Source organism: Tamandua tetradactyla, chromosome 4, assembly GCF_023851605.1.
Source record: "Tamandua tetradactyla isolate mTamTet1 chromosome 4, mTamTet1.pri, whole genome shotgun sequence".
NCBI classification, from domain to species: Eukaryota; Metazoa; Chordata; class Mammalia; order Pilosa; family Myrmecophagidae; genus Tamandua; species Tamandua tetradactyla.
The window spans coordinates 53,894,471-53,917,471 of NC_135330.1; the positions used below are offsets into that span (position 1 = coordinate 53,894,471).

The following is a 23,001-nucleotide window of genomic DNA, read 5'->3' on the forward strand; positions in this document are numbered from 1 at the left end:
CCCAAGCATTGTCTCAAATGTCCTCTAAGAATCAAAATTCATTTTGCTGATACTGCATAGAATACAAATCTGGTAGAAGGTGTTTCTTTGTGGAAAAATATAAAAACAATAACTACTTTTCCTGGGGAGTATACAAAGTCTAAAAACTTGCATCCCTTTTGGGCAGAAAACAGATGTGATGGCTTAGATTTATGAAATGCACATATTAACCAAATGTAAAAATAATGCTTGTATGGATATTACTCAAGTGAGATAAAGCTACAGTGAACGCAGACAACTATTAACTTGTTGTGACAATATGTGATGAGGAAAGAAAAGAATGTTCCTGGAAATTTAACTTAGAAGGTAACAAGGGACATGACTTTGCTTTTGAAAAAACAGAGAACTCAAAGATTTCCTCCATTCTGGCCAAGCATTCTCTGACATCTGCTTGAACTTTCCAACTGGGAATTGGATTTTTCCTAAGCGATGAAAATATTGGCAACTTTTTATACCACAGCATCAATGTCTTTCTAAAACATTCATCCAATGCTCATGTATGGTTGTTCTGCTTGGTAATAAATGATTTAATCACCTTTTAGCATAATATAGACCTTCAAATATCTGAAGACATTTTATGTCTCAAGGTTTTCTTGCTCTTCTGCCAGCTAAACATTCATAGTTTTTTCAAGTGGACCCATAAGACATGGATTTAATGTTCTCAATATATACTCAATAGATTTCTGGTCTAAACAAAGAAGCTAATAAAAGCATATATAAGTAACTTCTTTCTTGTTCAGTTAAGTTTTAGTCAATTTGAATTTTAGCATGCAGATTGTCTGTAACATTCTGGCTATAACATAAGTAACTTAAAATCTGACAACAAATGTACCAGATCAGGAAAAGGGTTCAGAAAACTACACTATAGTGGAGATGTTTTATGAAGGCCATTATCTTTTAGCTTCCCATATTTCAAAACTTAATGTACTCCTACTTTGAGGCTTAAAAACTTCTGAAAGACATAAAAAAGCCATTATCTTTGCTTTAAAAAGATCTTTTTTCTTGACCACAAAAACATTTCCTTGATACGGATGTAAAACATGTTGGAGAGCTTCCTACAAACAACACAGATGTCATCAATCTAGGAACAACAAAGGGGCCAATCCTAGAACCATGTCAAAGACCATTTCTTCCTATGCAGGACTGTAACACATTGCACTCATAATAAGGACAATTTTGAGGATTCCAGGTTGTTACTGAGGAAATATTGTTTTTAAGTCAAACATCCTGAATTGTTTAGAATATGAACTGTTTAAAACTTGGGCAAACCATTCTATCTCATCTTAGTTTTTTTCAAGTGTAAAATGAGGTTGAGATTATTAAAATTTGTCTCAAATGGTATGGTAACTTATGAACCCACAACCGACATAAAATGTTATTGAAATGTTTGATATTTTAATTAACCCCACACTTTTCCTAACTCCTATTCTGGTACATAAGTACTCCCTAACCATAGACTCAAATCACATGCCAGCAGACAAAAAATGGAGTGGGGAGATAGAAGACAAGGTCTGTGGGCCTAAGAACTGATCAACTATTTGCTGAAGGTGTTGCAGATGCCTATCTCAATTTTTTAAATCATGACTGTATTCCATTACACAAGAGAAGAAAGTTATATAAGTACAAAATAATTCTTACGTATACTTACACAAGACGCACCCCACACTGCAAGTCTACAGCAAGATTTGTAACAGCAAAATCAAATTCGTCAAATAGTGTTTGAACATGACTAACAGGTAATCCCAAGAAACTAAGGTGACGGCAAAGGTCACCTTCCCCACTTAGGAAGTCTCGTGAAAAAGCCAGAAGAATTTCTTTACTAGCCTGTGGAAAAGTAAATTGCAGGTATTATTGTTCAATATTACAATTTCATTTATAATAAAAACAAATTCTTCAAATTATTCTATATACACAAGAATAAGTAAAACTAACATAAAAAAAGAGTATCATTTTCACATCATATGGTGAGGATGCAAATTTCAGATTTCCAATTTAAGACTTTTAAAATAATTGCTCAGAACAAATATTATATCATAAAAATTAGCAATAATTTGATAATACACGACATTAAGAGATTCCCCAAAATTAATTCTTCACAGGCATAGTTTAGCTCATTCTCAAGTCAAAATGTGCTGATGAAATGTCAACCCACAAAAGTCAGGCACAGCTAGAGCTATGCCTGACAGGACCCTCTAGACAGGCTTCCCTATTCTACTCCAGAGTAGTGTTCTTTAGGGAATTCTTTTTTTCTTTAAGTAAACTATGCAATAAAAGCAAGCAAAGGTCTTAAATATAAAATATAAAATGAGAACTGCACCTTGAATTCAGCATCTTTACAAAAGAGACAAGGATCATGATCAATCAGTCTGGAGATTTTAGCATAGTCAAGGAAACAGACCAACAATAATAGTTTTTTCAGTGTAAACTTAGACAAAGCTTCTTCATGCCCTTAAAGTATACAAAGCATAGTAAGTTAGTCTATGAAAGACAAATCTCACCTTAAAGTATCAACACTATAGTAATATACAGGTAATAAAAAATATAATAACAAACACAAATACAGTATCATGTGACTGGTCTTAAGTGTTTCATATGTATGAATACATCTCATCCTCTACTCTGTGAAGTTAACATTTCCATTTCTCAGAGAAAGCAGGTACAGAGACATCAAGAGACTTAGTTGGTCTCACTCAAAAATATTTATTTATCACCTACTATATGCACATACCATTTTAGATGCTGGATATATAGTAGTAAAGCAAAACAAATATGATACCCACACTCATGGGGCTTATTGCCTGCTGGAGATAGGGGGTGGAGATAGATACCACAGAGGTGAAAAGAATAAAAAAGAGTGACAGAAGAAATGATGGAAGATAATAAGGATGGAAGAAGGGTGAGTAGTGGAATAAAGACCTATTTAAATAGATTTATCTGAGAAGGTAAAACTAGGATGGAGACGAGAATAAGAAGCTATTTATGCATAGTTCAGAGTGGAGAAAGAAATAGTTACCATCTCTATAAAGATGAGGAACACTGGGATGTCTATATTCAGCTGCTATGTCAGAATTCCAAAGTAAGCGATTCAGGATAAATACAGCCAGCCCTGTGACATCACTGTTGTCTTCCAAAGGTATAAGTTCACCATAAATTGTCTGAAAAGAAGAAATAAGTGGTAAATACAGGACTACATTATCTCCCAGAAGTAGTCTTAGGTTCTGTTTTCTAAACAGCAGGGAGGTGATGTGGATATCTGTTTAACAACCTGTTTAAACTGTACATATACACTACATGCATTCTGTAATATATACATATATTTCACATTGAAAATAGATAAATGCTCACGACTAATATAAATTCTTAAAAATCTTTTGAAAACAAACATCACATTTAAATTTTTAAACTTTAAGTTGAAGAATTATAGGAATGACCTTTAAATTTAATTATAACTGTTCCACAAAGCATATCATGAAAGTACGATAGAAATGTAAGTATTCAAATTTTCTAATAGTTAACAAGTGGAAAAGCATCTGGAAATCATTTAAGACAATAATTTGGAAAATTCAGATCTGTTTATAATCAATGATTTAAATATGAGATTAAACATCCTATTTTTAATCTTTGAATGCTTTTAATAATTATTTTTAATGATGTTTAGAGCAATAAGAAACAACTAAAAACAGTATTTTATATGCTATAACCTTACATTGACATAATAGAGAGATGAGAGCATGGGAAAGTATTAGTATCTCCCAAAACAGAGAAATTTCATTTTATACTTTTGTCTTTGAAACTTTCTTAAAACACTCAATAGTCATGCACAGGTTCCAAATCCTAAAGTGTGGGAAACAGAGTTGGTAAAGTAGAATGTTTTATTGTTCACAATTATTCTTCCCTCCCTTCTCTGTAAAACTAACAAACATCCTGACCAACTGCGAGAGACTTGCTGTGCCTTTTCAGGAAGGATAGTAAATTCCTGCCTAATTTACGCTTGGCTAGAAGATTTCCCCTGACTAAGGGGTCAAAGGATACAATCTAAAGAGAAGTTTTAAAAGCCATTGCAAGTTTCTACACAAGTGTTCTGCTTTTCTTCTGGGTCACAAGCAAGATATATCTCAAATAGGAATTGAGATTTTAATACCTCACTGAGTTTTGAAAAGGTTTAAATTAGAATATGTATATAAAAATCTAGTCCTGGGCAGTGCAACAGTGGCTCAGTGGCACAATTCTCACTTGCCATGCCAGAGACCCAGACTTGATTCCTAGTGCCTGCCCATGCAAAAAATAAAAAAAGTCTAGTCCCTGTCATGTGTAAGACACAAAACTGAACTTACTCGACTGAATATATTCAAGACCAAATTATGCATATTTAAGAGACTATACAGGCAAATTTCTATATAACAAAATGGCATAATATAATGGCATGGTTTATTTACCTAATGATCATTTATTAATGGGTCTTAAATTTATGCTGGAAGATGTATCAAGCTAACGAAATGACTTTATAAACTTTGTAAGTGATATCATTATAAACTTTATAAGTGATATCATATTTTATTAGCCTATTATAAGTGCATAATAAAAAATGTATCTGTTTTCAAGAACTAAAGTATGTTTACCTCTAGGCCGATTCGTAGCCACAAGGGATTATATGACAAAAGCCAATTCAGGACCTTTTGCCGTTCTCCTGAAATGTATGTGGAAAAGCAAATTAGCTCAGACCACTAGTCAAAAAATCAACTAAAGATGGTAAATAAAGCTTCATGGGGAAAAATCAATGGAAAAAAGGATAATTGCCTATAGTAAATAAGTTAATTTAAATAAAACATACCTCTATTCTTAAAAATATATATGCTCATAGTTAAGCATGTGAGATTTTTAGGTAGCAAAGCCATAACACTCATACATAAATGTATATCATTCTGAAATATAAAAAAAATCTTAAGTTTTTAAGTTTAATTAAAGAACTAATCTCAAGGGTGGGCCACGGTGGCTCAGCAGGCATGCCAGAGGACCTGGGTTCGATTCCCAGTGCCTGCCCATGTAAAAAAATAAATAAATACATAAAAAATAAAGAACTAATCTCAAGATTTCTACAATCTGCTTACCCACATCCTTCCAAAGGTGTCTATCTTTTCGAATAATTAATCGCCTAGTTTCTATTTCAATTTCAAGCTTTTTAATAGCTTTAACCATTTTTTCAGAAGTAAATAAACAGCATGCTGCACGACGCAATCTATTCAATCTGCACCGAGCAGTATAAGTTCTGAGAGACATTTCTTCTTTTGTAGGTGCTCTAGGAACACTTATTTTATGTTGACTCTCTACCCCCAAAAGAAGAGTAGCAGCATTTACTAGGTAAAAACAAAAGAAAGAATGTTTCTGGTTAAAGAATATTTATATACATCCTTAAATTCAACAATAGAATATAACTTAAGATGGCCAAAATAGAATCTATTCCCTGCCCCCCTTCAAAATTTCTCCTCTTTGTCTTTCTTATCTCAAAATGAAGATGCCAAACTCACTCAGTCCTGAAGTCAATCTTTCATTGCATCTTATTGGCTCTACCTGCAAACTATATCTCAAATCTGACCACTTCTTACCACCTTCACTACTATCACCCAAGTCCAAATATTATTATCTCTAACCCAGACTAATGAAAGGCTAACTGGTTTCTCAGCTCCTACCCTTTTTATAAATTAATAAAATGATAAGTTTCTAAAGAATGTGAATTTTTTTAATGAATTAAATTTTGAAATTTAACTTGAATTTTATACAAAACATTTTCTCTTAAGAAAAGAATTAAAAGTAGGTTTTGTCTTCCTTTGGGGTAAAAAAGTGATCTTTAGAGATCATTTAATTCAAAGGTCCTTCAATGTAGAAATTCCATATACCATTTCTCTGACAAGTACAAACTAGTCTTTGCTTGAAAACTACAACAATGGGGATCTCACTATTTTATAAGATAACCTATGTGACAGCTGGACAATTGGAACGTTTATAGGGGTTTTTCCTTACGTTGAGTCAAAATTGATCCCTAGAACTTCTACCTAAGATCTGTATAAAAGTTCGGTTTTTTTTCTCTTTCAAGAAAAATCTCTTCAAACATTCAAAGGACACCATCTCTCTAACTTCTCCCATACCCAGAATAAACAGTGGAATGTTTAAACATCCCCCATAGGAACTGGTTTTAAGATCCCTCACAATCCTATAGCTTGCTCACAAACCCCTTAAACTATGGTACTTGAAATGGATACAATACCCCCAATGTGGTCAGGACACACAGAACTATTACATTTATTCATCAGGATATTATACTTTTTAATAATGTAAGCAAGACTGAATTGGATTTCTTTGCAGCCATGTTCCACTTTAACTAAGATTATTCTGCAGTAAAACAAAGCTCATTCACCTAAACAACCGGAAATAGAATTATCGAGAGAACGAAAGTAAAAAGAAAATTTCAGTACTTTGAGTAGAGTTCACTAAAACTTCTTACCTATACAATCTTTAAGCATTTACCCCAATGAATTAGTGAACTACACCATTAACTATATTATAATAAATAAAATATGTATAATTAAACTGATAAAATTCATGTTACAATTTTATATAAATAAGAATATTATTTAAGATATACATGTTTACCTTCAGAAATACTTGTTTTTACAGTGAAATCATCAGGAGTTAATATAAAATTCAGCCACCAAGTAAAGCCCTTTTCCTGCTTTTCCTTCCAGCGTTCATCATAAAATACATTTTTCGCAGCAAATGGCATTGGATGTCTAGGAATATCTAAGAATACAAATAGTACTGCATAAGAAAACTGTCTTTAAATTATTATATAATATATAGCAAAAAAGCCATTTTTACCAGCAAAAAGCACCTTTCAAACACAATATCTGTTTTCCTAACACTTGCTGGAAAGACTTGAAAGAATTTAGGGCATGAAATACAATAAAAGCAAAAGGGAGAAAAGTATGGCAAATCTCCGCCTCAGGCATTAGAAAATCCTAAATCACTAAGAGGTTGATTTCAAGAAAGTCTAACAGAATACTCTAACTGTAATTAGAATACACACTTCTTCAAGAAAAATGTATTAATTCATTTTCATTTGAAATGCATTTAATACTTCATTCCATATTAATTTTTCAGAGGGTTTAAATATAATAAACACTTGCCTGTTTTTAATGGTTTTATGAAGGTCAAATTGGATCGTGCCACAGCAACAATGGCTTTAGTCCTCCTGTTTGCTTTAGAAGTAGGAGTTCTATATACTAATGCATCTAAAATAAATTAAAAAGCAGAATTAATAGCATTAAAAATAAATAAATAAATTTCCGAACTAGGTAACTGATGGATGTTTTATAATTAAAGTTTGGGTCTTCTCCATAATTATATTCTTTGAGTAGCAAATACTGAATATCTACTATGTACCATGCACGATGCTATGAACTCAGCGGTCAATAAAACCAACATGTGAAAGCTATAGATCTGAAACCACAATTTATTTTGTGTGTATACAAACCAGAGTCTACATGTGACCACATTTTAGTGTGTGCACATTACAGACACTGTGCTAGGTGTTGAGGACGCAGAATTCAAAGATATGGTCCTAGCCCCTGGGAAGGTCTGTGTCTCCGTTCTCAATCTACTGTGGAAAAAAATTTAAAATGAATCATAAGTATATTGCATATGGGAGAGCTATATAAAGAGAGATAGGAAAATATAGAGATGGGAAAGCTAACTTTTTCCAAAAGGGAAGGCCAGCCTTTCTACATGGGAAGTACTTGAGCTGACTTTCGAAAAAAAGAAGAGTAAGACAAGAGAAAACCCCATCTGCTGACAGAAATGCTAATATGGTGAAAAATAACACAAGAAGAGATTGGAAGAGGTAAGAAAGAGACCAATATTGAAAATCATAATGGCAAGTAACATTTGACTACTTAGTGCCGGACACTATTGAAGCCTTTTAATATCGATTACTTCATGCATAATCACAACAAACCTATGAGAAGTATCCTATTTTTGTCCACATTTTAGATAATTAGGATACTGGGGTTTAGAGCAATTAAGCCACTTGCCCAGTGTCACCCAAGATAGTAAGTGGCAGAGCTGGGACTTGAACCTGGACAGTAGAGTTGCAGAGCCTGCATTATTAATCATTTTGAAGCACCTTGAGTGCCAATGAAAGATGTTAATCCATGAAGTAACACCCTCATTTATATTTTAGAAAACAGTATGGGCAATGGAATGAAAGGAATCAAAACTGATGTAAAAAAACCACAAACAAGCTACTACAGTGATCCAAGTGAGAAATGAGAATTAAAAGGGGCAGTGGAGACAAATTAAAGAGGGAAGTTACTTTAATAGTAGAATCAACAAGCCTAATAACAGACTAACTAGGGAAGTGATGGAGAATGAGAACTCCATTGGAGTGAAAGTGATGGAGGATAAGTATTAGGTTATAAAATTCCTTACGTTTGAAATTTCTTAAATAAAAATTTGAGGAATTCCTTATTCTGAAACTTTGTAGAAGTTAGTTCCTCTGCCTAGAACCACTTTATTCTTTTGGAAGTTTTTCTTGAAACCATCTCGCTCTTCCTTGCAATTCACATAAAATCAGGTAGGGTGCTTCTGCTTCTGGGTAAGCAGATGATTTGCTGGGTACAGCTCAATCACAGGACTGAGAAGAACTGAAGGACAGGAATTATGCCTTTTCTCTGTATCCATGGAGCCTTGAGCAATGTATAACACAAATATGTATCTTACCAACATAGAAAAAACTGCCTTCTTTCTCTGCTCTCCTAGGTTTGCTGGAATAAAAAGAAGCTAAAGCTGCTCTTAGTGACCCACCAGCTATCATTTAGGCACATTTTTTAGATATGTATCCAATCTCTTCAAATCTAGCAAACAGGCTCAACCAGATAGCAGAGTGCCAACACTCTTGGTCATTCATTCATTCACTAATTCATTCATTCAAGTCAAAATTTATTATATATATTTTAAGATGAAAATAGATACATTCTTTACAATCAACGAATTTGTTATTTGGTGAGAATATAACCACAGGAAACAAGAAAGAGCACAAGCAAAGAAAGAGTTATCAAGTAGGTATAAGATGTCATATATGGTGCATATACAAACCCATATAAAGTATATACATATTTACTAAGAAAATGTTCCTAAAGGGAAAAGTCAGCAGGGAACAGAGTTAATAAAAGTTGATCATAATAGTTAGTGAAGGATTTGAGTTAGTGAAAGAACAATAGATACGAATGATAATAAGAAAATGCATGGACAGAATGAAGAGGAAACTAGCATGACCAGAAAATGTAGTGGAATTGTAATACAGTAGACTGCATAAGTAGAGAACAGGTGAAGGATACTCTTAAATAACAGAATAAAATGTTAAAAATCATCTGAAAACAGGAGAGAACCACTGAAGGTTCCTGAGCAGAATAAGAAAGCCATATATTGAAAACCACCAGGTGACTCCACACTGGCACATATGAACATTGACGCCAATGGATCCTACCACGTCTTCCATCACCGTCATCCTTGGTCACTTCTCAAAACAAAAACCTTACCCTTATCTGTTCTCTCTTTACTCAAATTCCAATAGTCTAGCAACAGATAATAAAAATAACATTTATTTTGTAGTTAGGCAGACCTGAGTTTAAATGGTCACTTTTATTTTAGTAGGTTTTGTGACCTCAGGCATGCTACTGGCCTTTCTGAGGCTGACAGATGGATTAGGAGAGGGAACTCATTCTACAAAGAAAACAAATAACTTGAAGACAGAACATGTTTGAAGGTTTAAGAATCACAAGGAAGCCAGTCTGGCAGGAACATAGTGAGCAAGGTGGAAATAGGTAAAAGGTAAGGTTGAGAGGAGGGTGGTAGAGATATAAATCTTACAGGGACGTGTATACCATTGTAAGAACTTTGGCCTTCAGTGAGATGAGAAGCCCAAAGTTTGGAACTGGAATAAGACCCAATTAATATTTTTAAATCCTATCACCCTGGCTACTCTGTAGAATAAACAAGCCACACAAAAGGCAAGGTTGAAAACAAAACCTGCTCTAACTCCTGACATAAAATTGTCCAGGATGGTGCCATTGGAAGTACTGAGAAGTGATTAGATTCTAAATAGGTTTTGAAAGAGAGGGGTAAATGGAGTGATTACGATAAATTATAGAATCCAAGCTGAGTGAGTAAGGAAGTAAGGAGAGGTGGGAAGTAAGGGCTGGGGAAAGGTGGAGGGATTAAAGGATGTGGGGTCTTAGAACAAAGGTGATGAGTTGCTAGAAGAAATGTTGGAATCATAGAAAGGCTGAGTGGAGATTGAACGCTTTTAGGAAAATATCACCTAAGCAGGTTATAACTAAAAGACCAGGGTAATGGAAGGATCTTCTACAAGGATTCTGAAATCAAAAGAATGACAGTAGCAGCTGAGAAGGTATAATGAACCAGATGTAAAAACTATAAGAATAACCTTTCACTGTAACAAGCTGGGTAATGGGTAAAATAGTCTGAAAAAGAAGCTCAAGCTGTTTTGTTTTTGTGTTCTTACAATTTGTTTTTATGGAAGGAGAAACAAGTCTGGACACAGAAATGAGAAGCAAGGAGTTCCACTATCCCCACCAGGAGGTTGAAAGTCATAAAGTAAGAGAAAACAGACACAATGTAAGAAGATTTCAAGAAAAACAGTGTTCTCAGGGGAGAGCCAAGTTTCAGCAGGGTAACAAGTGTGAGAATGTTTCCAAGGAGATATGATAATGGAGGACAGTGAGTCCAGACAACATAGGTTTTAAAGAGCTGGAGAGATGCAAGACAGTGAAATTTGGGAATGTTTAAACAGAAATGAGATCTCTCTCTATATATTTATATATGGTTTTAGGAATTCTAGGATTCCTTTAAATTATCTGTTAAAATAATTAGTATGGTTTGGCTTCCTACGTAATCTTGATTGTCATATGAGAAAAATTTGGTTAAAAGGGCATGATGGCATTAGCCTTACAGTTAGTGAGGCAGACAGTATTAGTGAGGCTGTGAGTATTAGAGAACAAAAAACGAAGTTTTCCCCCAAAGGAATATTCGGGGGAAACTCACTTCATTCCTAACTGATGGGCAGGCAGTGTCTGAGGGAGAATAATGTCACTATGAACACAAGGCATACAGAGGTCTCTTCATTCCTTCAGATGGTATTATGGGGGCCAGCATTTCACTGGGCCTTCCCATCAGGGGCTGGACTAAGGGGGCAAATGTGGTATTTTCCCTTGAGCACAAACTTTAAGAGGATACAAAACACTCAGTTATCAAGATAAATATTTGAACACAATATTAAAAAAAAAAATCAAAATTAGAAAATATCTATGATGAACAAAATACTAAAAAATGTAAAAAAAGGTTAGGGTCACAACTATTTCAGAATTCAGCCCTTCCCTACATTTGCCTTGCCTTCCATTAGCAAATCAGTAATTGAAAAGCACAAGTTAATACAAGCTTATTATTAGATTTACTAAACCAAAAGAAAGGGAAACTATGTCTTTACTGGTACTTTAAAGATTTTATGAGACTCACCTGCTTTATTCTTCATGTTTAATTTCTCTCTGTTGTTAATACGTTTTGAGATGGATGTTATAACTTTTTTTTTAACAGTTGATGTTTTAGACTCCACAGGAGAAAAACTGATTCTTTTGATTTCTTGCACTTCTGTAAGTTCTGAAACTGCAAACTTCACATTTGTGTCTTCCATTTTTCTGTCACTCTTTCTTTTATGAGCAACTGAAGCTACTTTCAAGGACAATGGAGTTATTTTGTTTTCATCATTAGTAGATTTACTTAAGATTGGATCTATAATTGGAAGATAAGAATAAAAAGCTTCTTTCTCTTTTTGATGATCTATTATAATTTTTTCACATTCACCTACTGCACTAGTGAGACATCTTTTTGCCTTTGATTTATTAGTCTCAGTTTTGTTTTCTCTTGCACAGATGGGCTTTCTTTTAGTAACAGTGGCAGAAAGTATTGGGCGTCTTTTAGGTCGCTTATTGCTGTTGCAACTAGAAATACCCTGAAATGCAGAAAATTTAGGAAGACTTTGTTTTGTAAAACTGTAGTAATCTGACTCCATTTCTACAGTTTTGGGTTCTTCAAAAATAGCTTTGAGAGATTTTGAATCCTGACTTTCAGGAAGACATGTTAAATCTCTATTTTTAATCCAATCTTGAGTACACTGTAAGGCCTGAGAATTTTCATTTGATGACGGTGATAACTTACATGTTTGCTGAGATATACATATATATGCCATATTTTCTTTTACAAATTGATTTGGTGATAGAATGGGTTTAACTGATTCTGATTCCAAATCCTGATTGAGTCCATAATTATCATTTACAAAAGAATCTGGACTTAAAATGGTTTGATAAATTTCACACTTTGAATTATTTTTCATAAATTTATCTGATGAAAGAATGTGTAGCTCATTATTAGCTACACTGCTATTGCGGACAAAGGAATCTGGGCTTAGGAAATTTCCTTGGCTTTGTGTAATATTCAAAGTGGAACAACAATCTGGGGAAAGAATATGTCTATTATTCCCCTCGATTTGGCTATTAATATTATTTATAGAGTTAAGGGAAGTTTCAGTTATAATGTTCTCAAAATTAAAATCTTTTGAAACATTAGCATCTTCTATTTTCAATAATTCCCCATTTTCAGTTGCATAAAGACATGTATAGGTAGTAGATCGACGTACAGAAAGTGGCAAGCAATTCTCATCATGGCATTCTTTGAAAGGGGGGCTAATAGGTGATATGGGTATCCTATTTTCTTCAAGGATTAAAGAACTGTTTTCTGTGGGGGAACAGCCCTCATTCATAGCCAAATTTTCACAAGCTTGTAGTGGGCTCTTAACTCTGTTGACTTTTTGGGAAATACTAAATGTTTTATTAACATTTTGGATATTTGAAATTCTTTTGTTATGACATGAAGAGGTTGAAACTTTCTTCTTATTAATGGTATCCCAAAGACTCCGCTGCAAAAATAAGCAACATATGCCAATTAAGTTGATAGCTGTTGAATATTATCTTTAAATAAGCAAAATTATGGATGCTATTTCAAGCTTGTTATCAAAATAATTTTTACATATTATGAAACTTTTTTTAGTAATTCATTTTCACAGAATGACTAAAACTTATTACCTTTTTTTTTTTCCGCTCTTCTGCATTTCCTAATAATATAGCTTGGTGTTTCAGAACATCATTTACAAGAAATACCACAACCTCTCTTACTCGTCCTTCTTTGAATGGTGTCCAGTTAATAGAAATGATAATTTTTTCTTTAGGCTAAAATTAAAAGAACACATTTTAAATGACTATGACAACAGTAAATGTATACTAACTAAAGGATATTATATACAACTTAAAACACACCTTATCCTCTTATTTCAGTATAAAAAAGGAAGCCACTTTTAGTTCACAACAAAATAAAATTATAATAAAATCTTAATAAGAAAGTAATGGAACAGACAGTTGCCAAATCATTCTGAGGGTTTAAAAAAATTTATAAAAAATCATGGATGGCTGGGTGTACAGGTGTTCAGTGGTAGAATATTCACCTTCCTTGTGGGAGACCTGGGTTCGATTCCTGGACCTTGCACCACCCCCCCCAAGAAAAAAACATATATTGCTGCTTCTTCACGTATGTCCAGTACTTCCATTTCAAATACAGTGACCCTGCATCATGCAGACTATCTTCAAAAAGATGCATAAAAATGATCAACTAAATTCCATCCTCCTCACAAACTCCTCTAAAATTCTGTATCAATCACGATAATTTACTACCAATCTTTTTAATCATTTATTATTTTCCAGGCATAGATGCAAGAATCTTATATAACTAATTTAATCCTCACATTCCTAAGAAGCAGGCACTATGAGTGTTCATTTTACAGGTGAAGTAACTGAAGTCGAGAAAGCTTTAAGTATCTTATCCAATTCTATGCACAGCTACTAATGAGAACCCTGGTGGTCTGACTCCCGAGCTCCTACATCACACAGGTATACTGAATCACTTTTTCTGCCAAATGCAAACGTCTAGCATGACAAAATGAACCGTCTGATATTTTTCAGGGGAAAAAAAAAGAACAAGTTTTTGTTTTTAAAAAAGGGAACATTACTCTGTAAAACAGTAAACTCATAAAAACTAAAATATTTTAGTTCCACATTGCAACAAACTGGAATAAGACAAGAACTGCATCTTGCCACACAAAGGAAAGCAGGCAATCATTCATAGAACAGGGTTGGGAGGAAGGGTCTGAAGTGTAGAAGAGCCACTAGAGTCTCTTCTCATTGTCTTAGGAAATAGTTCATTAGCTAATCATCAGACCTCTTTAGCTAATGGTTTATTTTCACACTTCCAAAGGTTCTATTCAATTGAAAGTCCACAGCAATCAAAACAAGAACAGGAATTTTCTGGGCTTTCGTGATGGGGATGGAACATGCTCTGGTCAATGTAAGGACTCCAAAGAGTTTCATGAGACATTTATAAAATTAAATTTAATTCACCATTAACACTGACAGCAAAGAAAAAAAGGATTAAAATATTAACCTGCGCATACACATCGATCATGCATGTTGAAACAGCCCTGGGTTGAGTTGTTTTGTTTTTCTGTACACATTTAGCCAAAATAAAGCTCTCTATTTCACCAGGAAAAGTGGTTACCCTGATTCTCTAAGGGTACATATGGAAACTAAAATGCATCTTAAGGTGACTGACAGGAAGCGATACTCTAATGGATGTACTCCTGGCAATCTTTAATTAAAGAAAAATATTGAGAATAAAATTACCTACAGTTATTTAGAATTTCAAAAGTTTTTTTACAACGCTTAAAGTCCATAGAAGATACTTTTCTATTAATAGAGAAGGCTGTTTAAAAACGCTTCATAAGACGCTGTTTGCGCACGTGTTGATGTGCTGTCACCCAACTTGCCCCCAGCGCAGTTGTGCCCGTTTGAATCTTTTGTGTACCCCAGGAAAGCCATGTTCTTTCAACCACATTCAATACTACTGGGTGGGAGTTTTTTATTATCCATGGAGATGTGATCCAACCAACTGGGGGTGATAACTTTTGAATAGATGGTTTTCGTGGAGATGCGTCTCCACCCATTCAAGGTGGGGTTGCGTACGGAGCCCTCTAAGAGGGGACAGTTTTACCAAAAGCGTTAGAGTCCACGCAGCCAGAGGGAAACAACCGGGGGGAGCTTCATGAAACAACGAGCCGGAAGGCAAAGCTAGCAAACTTAGCCAGGTGCCCTGCCAGCTGAGAGAGAAACCCCGAACTTCACTGGCCTTCTCTGAGTGAAGGTAACCTCTTGTTGGTGCCTTTATTTGAACATTCTCATAGCCTTGCCTTAATTTGGACATTTTCAAAGCCTTAAAACTGTGAACTAACAATTTAATAAATTTCCTTTTTTAAAAGCCAATCCGTTTCTGGTATAGTGCATTCCGGGAGCTAGCAAACTAGAACACCAGGTATATCACAGGTATGCCGCGGGCTTCACCCACAGTTAGGGAAAAGGAATTGGCTTCGTTCTCTAAGGGTCTTTTGTTTGTTTTCCAAGCCGCACTCCTTCCCGAGGAGAGGGCCGGGAAAGATGGAGACTTACCTGCAACACGAAACAACGCTGCGAGACGCTGAAGCCCCTGTCCACGGCGGGAAAGCGGGAGATCTTCACTTCTGCCACCTCCTCGTTAGGATTCTCAAGGGCCAGGGGCAGCGTCCGAGAGGCTCCCAGGCGAACATCGCCGAAGCAGAGGAAAGGCGACTTGCAGAAGTGGCTGAGAGACAGGACCGGAGGCGAAGCCGCCACCGCTTCGGCCCCGGGGCCCCGCAGCCCAGCCGGAGGCCCCGGCTCTGTGGGGCTCAACTCCCAGCAGCTTCGCCCCGCACGCCCGGTCGCCATGGCAGCTTCGAGACCCCGTTCGGACCTCCCCGCTCTGCTCCGACGAAGCTGCCCCGCTGCGGGCACCACGGAAGAACGCCGGCCGCTTCCCCAGGAATCGGCGGTGGATGCCAATTCGCCCACCTTTCTTTTCCAGTTACCGAAACTCTAGAAAAAAAAAAAGGGTATCAGCTCCACAAACTCGGAAACCCAAGAGAGGAGCAAAACGCGTACGGCAGCCTGTCTCCGTTTAAACTTTCCGTCTCCACCAATGGGCACCTCCGGGTACCGCCCTCCTGGTGAAAGGGCCAATCAGTGCTCAGCAGCGCCGCTGACCAATGAGAAGGCAGCGCCTTATTTAAATGATTGAAACGGGCGGCCAGTTGCTTTCTCAAGTTGCTTTCTCCGCAAAGTGTAGCGGGTTTTTGGCGACCCCCTGAAATCCATAGCTTAGAATTGAAGTTAGCTTTTAGATGTGGTAAATAGGTTGTGTTGCAGGAAGAGAGTAACTCCATTTTCATAATAATTGTATTTATTACGGATGCCCGTGACGTCAGGTGATAACGTTAACAAGCTGTTTTAAATCTCTCCTCTCATCCAATATACCCTGTCCAGAAATGATTTAGCTTTACTCTTGCGGAATGGGAGAAATACGAAGGAAAGTTATTATGAGCGTGCTTATTTCAGCGACTGATGATAGCAGGGACTCAGTAAATTTGCATTCTGATACTTACCTCGGGATGCTGGAAACGACACTAGATAAACCAATGAAACTTGAGATTCCCAGTAATTCATTGGTCATTAACAGGAAACGCCTTTGATGAATAAATTCTTGGTTTTCATTTTAATTGTGGGTATTTAACAGGAATAATGATTATAGCTTACATAGCACTATTATATGCCAGGGATTGTTTTAAGTACTGTACATATTTACCTAAATCTTCACTTCAACCCTATGAAGTAAGTACCGTTTCTATTTCACAGATGAGGAAATAGGGACAGAGAGGTTAAATAACTTATCTAAAAACATACTGCTGGCTAGAAGTAGTACATCCAGGAAATGTACCTTGGCAGTCTGGCTCCAGTCTTGGTTTTACCTAATATACCACACTGTCTCTAACTTTACTGTAACAATCAAAAAACAAATGTATGTATATGTGTATGTGCCCACAAAATATGTAGAAAGAAAAGTCTCCTGAGAGGGAAAACAAACTGAGGAGGCTGAGATATGAAATCAGATTCAGCGACACTCCATTTTGGCCTAAGATTGAACTCTGTTACCTTCAACAATATTTAAACAAAATTATTCATTAAGGTTTTTTAAAGTTCTTCAGGATCGATGCAAAATGAGAACATTACTTTTGATATATATAAAAATCAGTTTTACTCTTAACAAAAATGTAAATAACGAATTGAAATAATTTTCAAATACTTAATTTATGCTTAATTTTGTACAGTTATTCCTCAAAATTTACATTGTAAATATAAGCTCTCTTAAGGTTAAACAAGTCACTCAAATATTTGATTCAACTCTTAACATGATAATGCAATTTGGTCATATATGCTCCCTCTTCATAGTTTTTCTTCATAAAGCATGGGTGTTTTCTCATTTTTTAAGGCAATCAAAATGAATTATACACCTCCTCTTCCACTCTCTGCCCTTTTCCAGCCTGCTCTTTGCTATGGAATGTTGACCTGTTTTGGTTACATCAGTAGGTTTGCTTATATTGTGGCTTCTGTTTCCTTCAACCAATGGGAAGCTCCTCAGGAGATTAGAGGGAAGAAAGGGAAGTCAAGGAGGGAGGTTAGGGACTATCCATCTCCCCCTAAATCCCACTCCCTAGGCTGGCTGCCTCTCAAAATTAAAGATGAATTGTTTCTTGTTTCCCTACATCCTGGTCACATCTTTGTAAATAGTTCCTTTATTAAACTTTCCCAGAATTATACTAAATTGGAGTTGGGCAACTGTTTCCACTGGGACCCTGACTGATAGAATAGAAATGGCCTCAGGGAATAGCCCCTCAAAATGGGATTCTGGAACTAAGTTTCTCATATTTGAAGAGCAAGGGGATAACTCTTGCTAGGGAGAAACACAGGGTAATCTGAGACATGTGTTATGGCATCATGATTATTCAAATTATCACTTGTGGCAGCATTAGTTGATGTGCAAATGGAGAGTTATTCACTGGAAGATGACAAGTATCTGTGGCACATAGTTTATATACCAACACTGTGAAGGGTATGGCAGCATTTGGGCAAAATGGATAAGACTTAAAACTATAATCCATCACATTGCCCTAAACCTTTGTCAACAGAGGCTGCCCCTTCCACCTATCCCGGTCCTTTCAAAACTGCAGCGGAGCAACGCCTCAGCAGCCAATGCCAATTTCCCACATGACCTCTCAAGTCCCAAAACAACCTGGACAGAGGTAAGTATAAGACATGTTCTGGGAGAAAATAGCCTTTACACTAAAAGAGTTACAAGACTTTACCAATCTAAAGTGGATCTAATGAAGACAAATCATGAGGAAGAATCGAGCTCATTTTTTGTCATGGCTACGTTACCCATTTAATGAAAGCTGGAGTCAATAGTGCTTCACAATCAGGAGAAAACGCTGGAATCTACCAGGTATTCAGTAAAAAGTCTAAATGTTCAGGTTAGGAAGGTTGGAGTGCATCTTTACATGTAACCTTTTCAGCCACCCCTAAAGCACATATACCCTTTCCCCTAAGATTCCCTTTACCGCAATCTTAGGAAATGCATTTAGGAAGGGGATGCCAATCTCCAGCATCTTGGAAGAAACCTGTGTTTACTGTAGGCCAGAAATAATGGTGAGGGGTGGTACTATGAAAACGAGTTCTCTGATCTCAGTGTGAAACACAAGACCCATAAGTGTTGAAAGCCACTTAATTCTGGCACTTAATAGACAAGGTGGTGGCACTAAATATGCCAAGGACTGAATTCGTGATCTATGGTAGTGGCTAATTGATTGATATATTTACAAGCAGAAAATTTCTAGATCTGCAGAGCAGAAACATAACTGGGGTTAATGTTGCAGAGTTTCACAGCCTCTTACCCTATTCCTCAGCCTAAGCCAGTTCATACACCCAAAGCCCCTTGACTAATGAAATTTGCAGCTATTGATCTAGCAAATGCTTTTTTCTTGCTCCCCCCCCCCACCCATTTAGTAAGGAAAACCTGAAGCAGTTTGTATTTATGTGATGGGACAATACTATACAATTACTGTCTTGCCTTGGGGGCAGTCAACTCTCCTGCCTATCCTGTAATGTCGCCTAGAGGAACCCAGAACTGGTCCATTGCATTGACGACATTTGCTAATTAAGCCTGATTGTAAGAAATAGCTATCAAGAATTGTGAAGAGCTGAGCTCTTATCCCACTTGGAAATTTTCATGAATGCTGGCAGCAGCTATGAGACTCTTGGATTAGACACAAAGGATTTTATTACTCATGGGAAGAGCAGTAACAAGAATATCAGCATGTTCATTTGCATTGGTTCCCCTACTCCCCCAAGTCTCATAAGGACAATACAAAAGCCCATGATGGAGGCTTGCACACACTGTGGGCTGCATTACAGGAGAAGATCCCTGAGCTGGGGAATTGGCCTTCTATAGCACTTGGTTGGGGACAGGGAGGGGGAAATCACTTCATCCTTCCAGGTTGTTCCCAGCAAACTCAATCCTGAGAAATGGCCTGGATAAAAAGTAGGCAGAGCCTTGCATTTGTGGCATACTCACCAAGAACGTGTAGGGCTGTTCAGCGACCTTGATAAACAGCCTCTCCCAGAAGCAGCAAACACTCTAGATGCCAGAAGTAAAACAAATGGAGGCCAGGGCAGTGCACTTGTGGCTCAGTAGCAAGAATACTCACCTGCCGAGCTGGAGACCTGGGTTTGATTCCTGGAGCCTGCCCATGCGAAAACAAACAAACAAACAAAAAGCCCAAATGTAGGTCAGAAGGTGAGAAAGAAACTCTGTGACAAAATTCAGGGTTCTGCCACTTTGATAAAGTTTTTAGGGATCCAATGATCTGGGACAAGTCTGTCACTTCTAAAGTGAGAGGCAACTTGCTGTACCTTGTACCATTCTTTAGATTTCAGAGGCAACTCATGCCTAATTAGGGCAAATCTCTCCAACCCATTTACTTAGTAACTTACAAGACTGAATTTTGAGAGGGGCCCAGAGCAAATGCGGTCTCTGCAGTAGGTCCAGGTTGCAATATGAGCTGCCCTGTTACTTATGCTGTAGAACCTAATGTGGACAGTAAGAAAGAGAATGGAATAGAACCTCCGAAAAGTTTCAATAGAGGTATTACAGCACAAAATTCCAGGTTTGAGAAGAAGACAAGCAGTCACTTGAAAAGCAGTTCCTGATTTTGCTAATAGATCATGGTAGAGACTTAATGCCTGATCATAGGATAATGAATCTGTGATCCAAAGTACTCATCAGCCACTATTTTACAGTCCAGGTTTCAGCAAACGACAAACTTTGAACCAAATCGGACTCACTGACTGTATATTTTTGTATATAAAGTTTTACTGGAACTTAGCACATCCATTCATTTATATATTGCCTGTATCTACATGTACTACAATGGTAGAGTTATGGAGTAATTCTAACAGAACTCCTAAGACCTGTAAAACCTAAAATATTTATTGCCTGGCCCTTTACAAAGTAATTTTCTGACACTTATCTAATACATTAAATAACAAAAGTGGCATATAACAAGACCAGGCTTGAGCAGGCTCAAGGTGTACAAGGAAAGTGCACAAATAGTTGACTCAGATTCCTATGTTTCCCTTCCATGCTGCCTCTCCCTCAATCTATACTTGTGGAAAATTGAGGCGTTCCTTATCCCTATTCACAGAGAAAGAAAAAAGCCTGTTTTATGGATGGATCTGTACAATAGGCCTGATGAAAACAACGCTGCTCTACAGCCTTCTTTCAGAGAGGTAGACCTAAAAGATGGAGGTGAAAGGAAATCCTCTCAGTGAAAATTTTGGATGGTACATATGGTAGTCGATTTCATAACAAAAGCACGGGCTAAAGTAAAGCTCTGTATTGATTCATGGGCAATCCTAACAGGTTGGCCAACTGACCAAAGCTTTAGAAAAAAGACAAAACAGAAAATTAGTGACAAGTAGGTCTGGAGGGGGAGAAATATGTACACCCACCTCTTAAAATAGGTATAGGACATTCAGAAATTTGTCATTATGTAAATGCCTATCAGAAAGCATACATATGGCAGAGAAGTTGCTCCACTCTCAAGTAAACAAAAGACCTATCCTGTGGATGTCAGCTTCTTTCCTCAGCATTGATAAAGTGAGTCCATTTTCAAAGTGACCATGACAGTAGGGATGAAGACTATGAAGGGGCTCAAACATGGTCTCCCCCATACCAAGGCTAATCTGATGTGTCAAAAATGTCACTGTGCCCAATCTGCCAACAACAGAGGCCAATGCTGAGCTCCAAAAATGAGGCCAATGCTGAGCCCCATTCTACACCATCCATGGACTTAAAAAATGCTTTATCTATAACCAGTGAATCTAACGATGGCTTCAAAATATGCCCACAAATATTCTGTACTCCTCAAGAGGGGAAGTTTACTTTGTCTCGAATGTGGGTTAGACATAGTGACTCACTTCTGACAAACAGAATAAGGCAAAACTGATACAATGTCACTTCCACGATTAGGTTATTAAAAACTGTTAACTTCCATATTGGGAATACTCTCTCACTCCCTCTTGGATTGCTTTCTTGGGGGCATAGGAGAGGCAGCTGTCATATCACTATGCAGCCCAGTAGAGAAGCCCTGTGGCAAGGAACTTAAACCAAAGGCCACGTGAGTGAGCTTAGAAGATGATTCTTCCCAAGTTGTGCCTCTAGTGATTGCAGCTCTGAATTGATTGCAACCTCATGAGAGACCCTAAGCTAGAACCACCCAGCTAAACCACTCCTAGATTCCTGATCCACAGAAACTGGATGTAATAAATGTTTGTTGTTTTAGACTATTAAGTTTTGGGTAATTTGTTACATACTAACAGATAACTAAGTAACTCATACAACATTGCCTCTAATCAGAAGACTCATTCTGCAAAAATGGGCCCATGTCCACATGAGTTACTGAACTTCCAACACTTAGAAGCAATTGCCCTGAAGGAATGGAGAATGGCCTGTTGCGGCCTCAATTATGAGGGCCAGTTGGGAAACAATACCTTGTAAGGTAAGATTACTGTCCTACCACATACCATTTCTGCCTTAAACCAGCAACTGTTTCTCCTGTGGTCAGAATTAATGGGTCTGAGAATAGAGGGAAGAGGTTAAAGCGGCCGCTCTATTATACCTAATAACCCATCAACACATTTTGACTACATTTCAGACTTCTTGCCCCCCAAAATAGCATAATATGACAAACTGAAGCAATAATAGTCACTATTAACATTTGAAAATACATTAGCCACATAAAAACTATTAGTTTAATACATTTATAATATATATTATATAAACATAAACTATTTCAAACTAAAACCTAGATTATGAGAAACAAATAAAATATAAATAAATGTGCCCCAGGATACTTGGTTTTCCATTTGCTCATAATCTTTGCATTCAATTTTTTTTAATTTAAAAATTTTTAATTTTAATTTTTTATTTTTATTAATAAAACCAATCAACATACAATATGAACATCCTTTTTTTTCCATCACTGCATTCAATTTTTAAGGAAGCATTCAGAGTATTACATTCCCATGCTGCAAAAATATAATTCAATAAGACCTGGATATGATTTTATTAGGATCAAAGAACTTTACATTTATTTTAAATATCAAAATAACACAAAGGACTAGTTCAGTATACAATACACTTGCTATTCTTCACAGAGAATGAATTTTTCTATAAGACATTTGTACTTAAGAAATATGAGACAACCTAAATATCTGTAAAACTCACAGGATACTTTACACACAATAGACAAAATTATGAATTTTGATA

General features: G+C 36.5%; 1 protein-coding gene across 6 annotated transcripts in view; it reads right to left on the reverse strand.

Annotated features, from left to right (window-relative positions):
* The window catches only part of ASPM (assembly factor for spindle microtubules), a 69,296-nt gene extending 52,824 nt beyond the window's left edge, over positions 1 to 16,472 (reverse strand). The window contains exons 1-10 of one of the 6 annotated variants that reach the window (XM_077157310.1): positions 15,714 to 16,300; positions 13,248 to 13,391; positions 11,626 to 13,081; positions 7,221 to 7,325; positions 6,688 to 6,834; positions 5,148 to 5,393; positions 4,659 to 4,726; positions 3,053 to 3,194; positions 2,357 to 2,487; positions 1,688 to 1,863 (exon numbers count right to left, since the gene is read on the reverse strand). In XM_077157310.1, the coding sequence (XP_077013425.1) occupies positions 1,688 to 1,863; positions 2,357 to 2,487; positions 3,053 to 3,194; positions 4,659 to 4,726; positions 5,148 to 5,393; positions 6,688 to 6,834; positions 7,221 to 7,325; positions 11,626 to 13,081; positions 13,248 to 13,391; positions 15,714 to 16,010 (2,912 nt within the window). In that variant the 5' untranslated portion in view covers positions 16,011 to 16,300. Of the gene's footprint in view, positions 1 to 1,687; positions 1,864 to 2,356; positions 2,488 to 3,052; positions 3,195 to 4,658; positions 4,727 to 5,147; positions 5,394 to 6,687; positions 6,835 to 7,220; positions 7,326 to 11,625; positions 13,082 to 13,247; positions 13,392 to 15,713 lie in introns of all 6 variants that reach the window. The other 5 variants (XM_077157311.1, XM_077157309.1, XM_077157312.1 and 2 more) reach the window with 5 other exon arrangements.
* Positions 16,473 to 23,001: the final 6,529 nt, after the last annotated feature.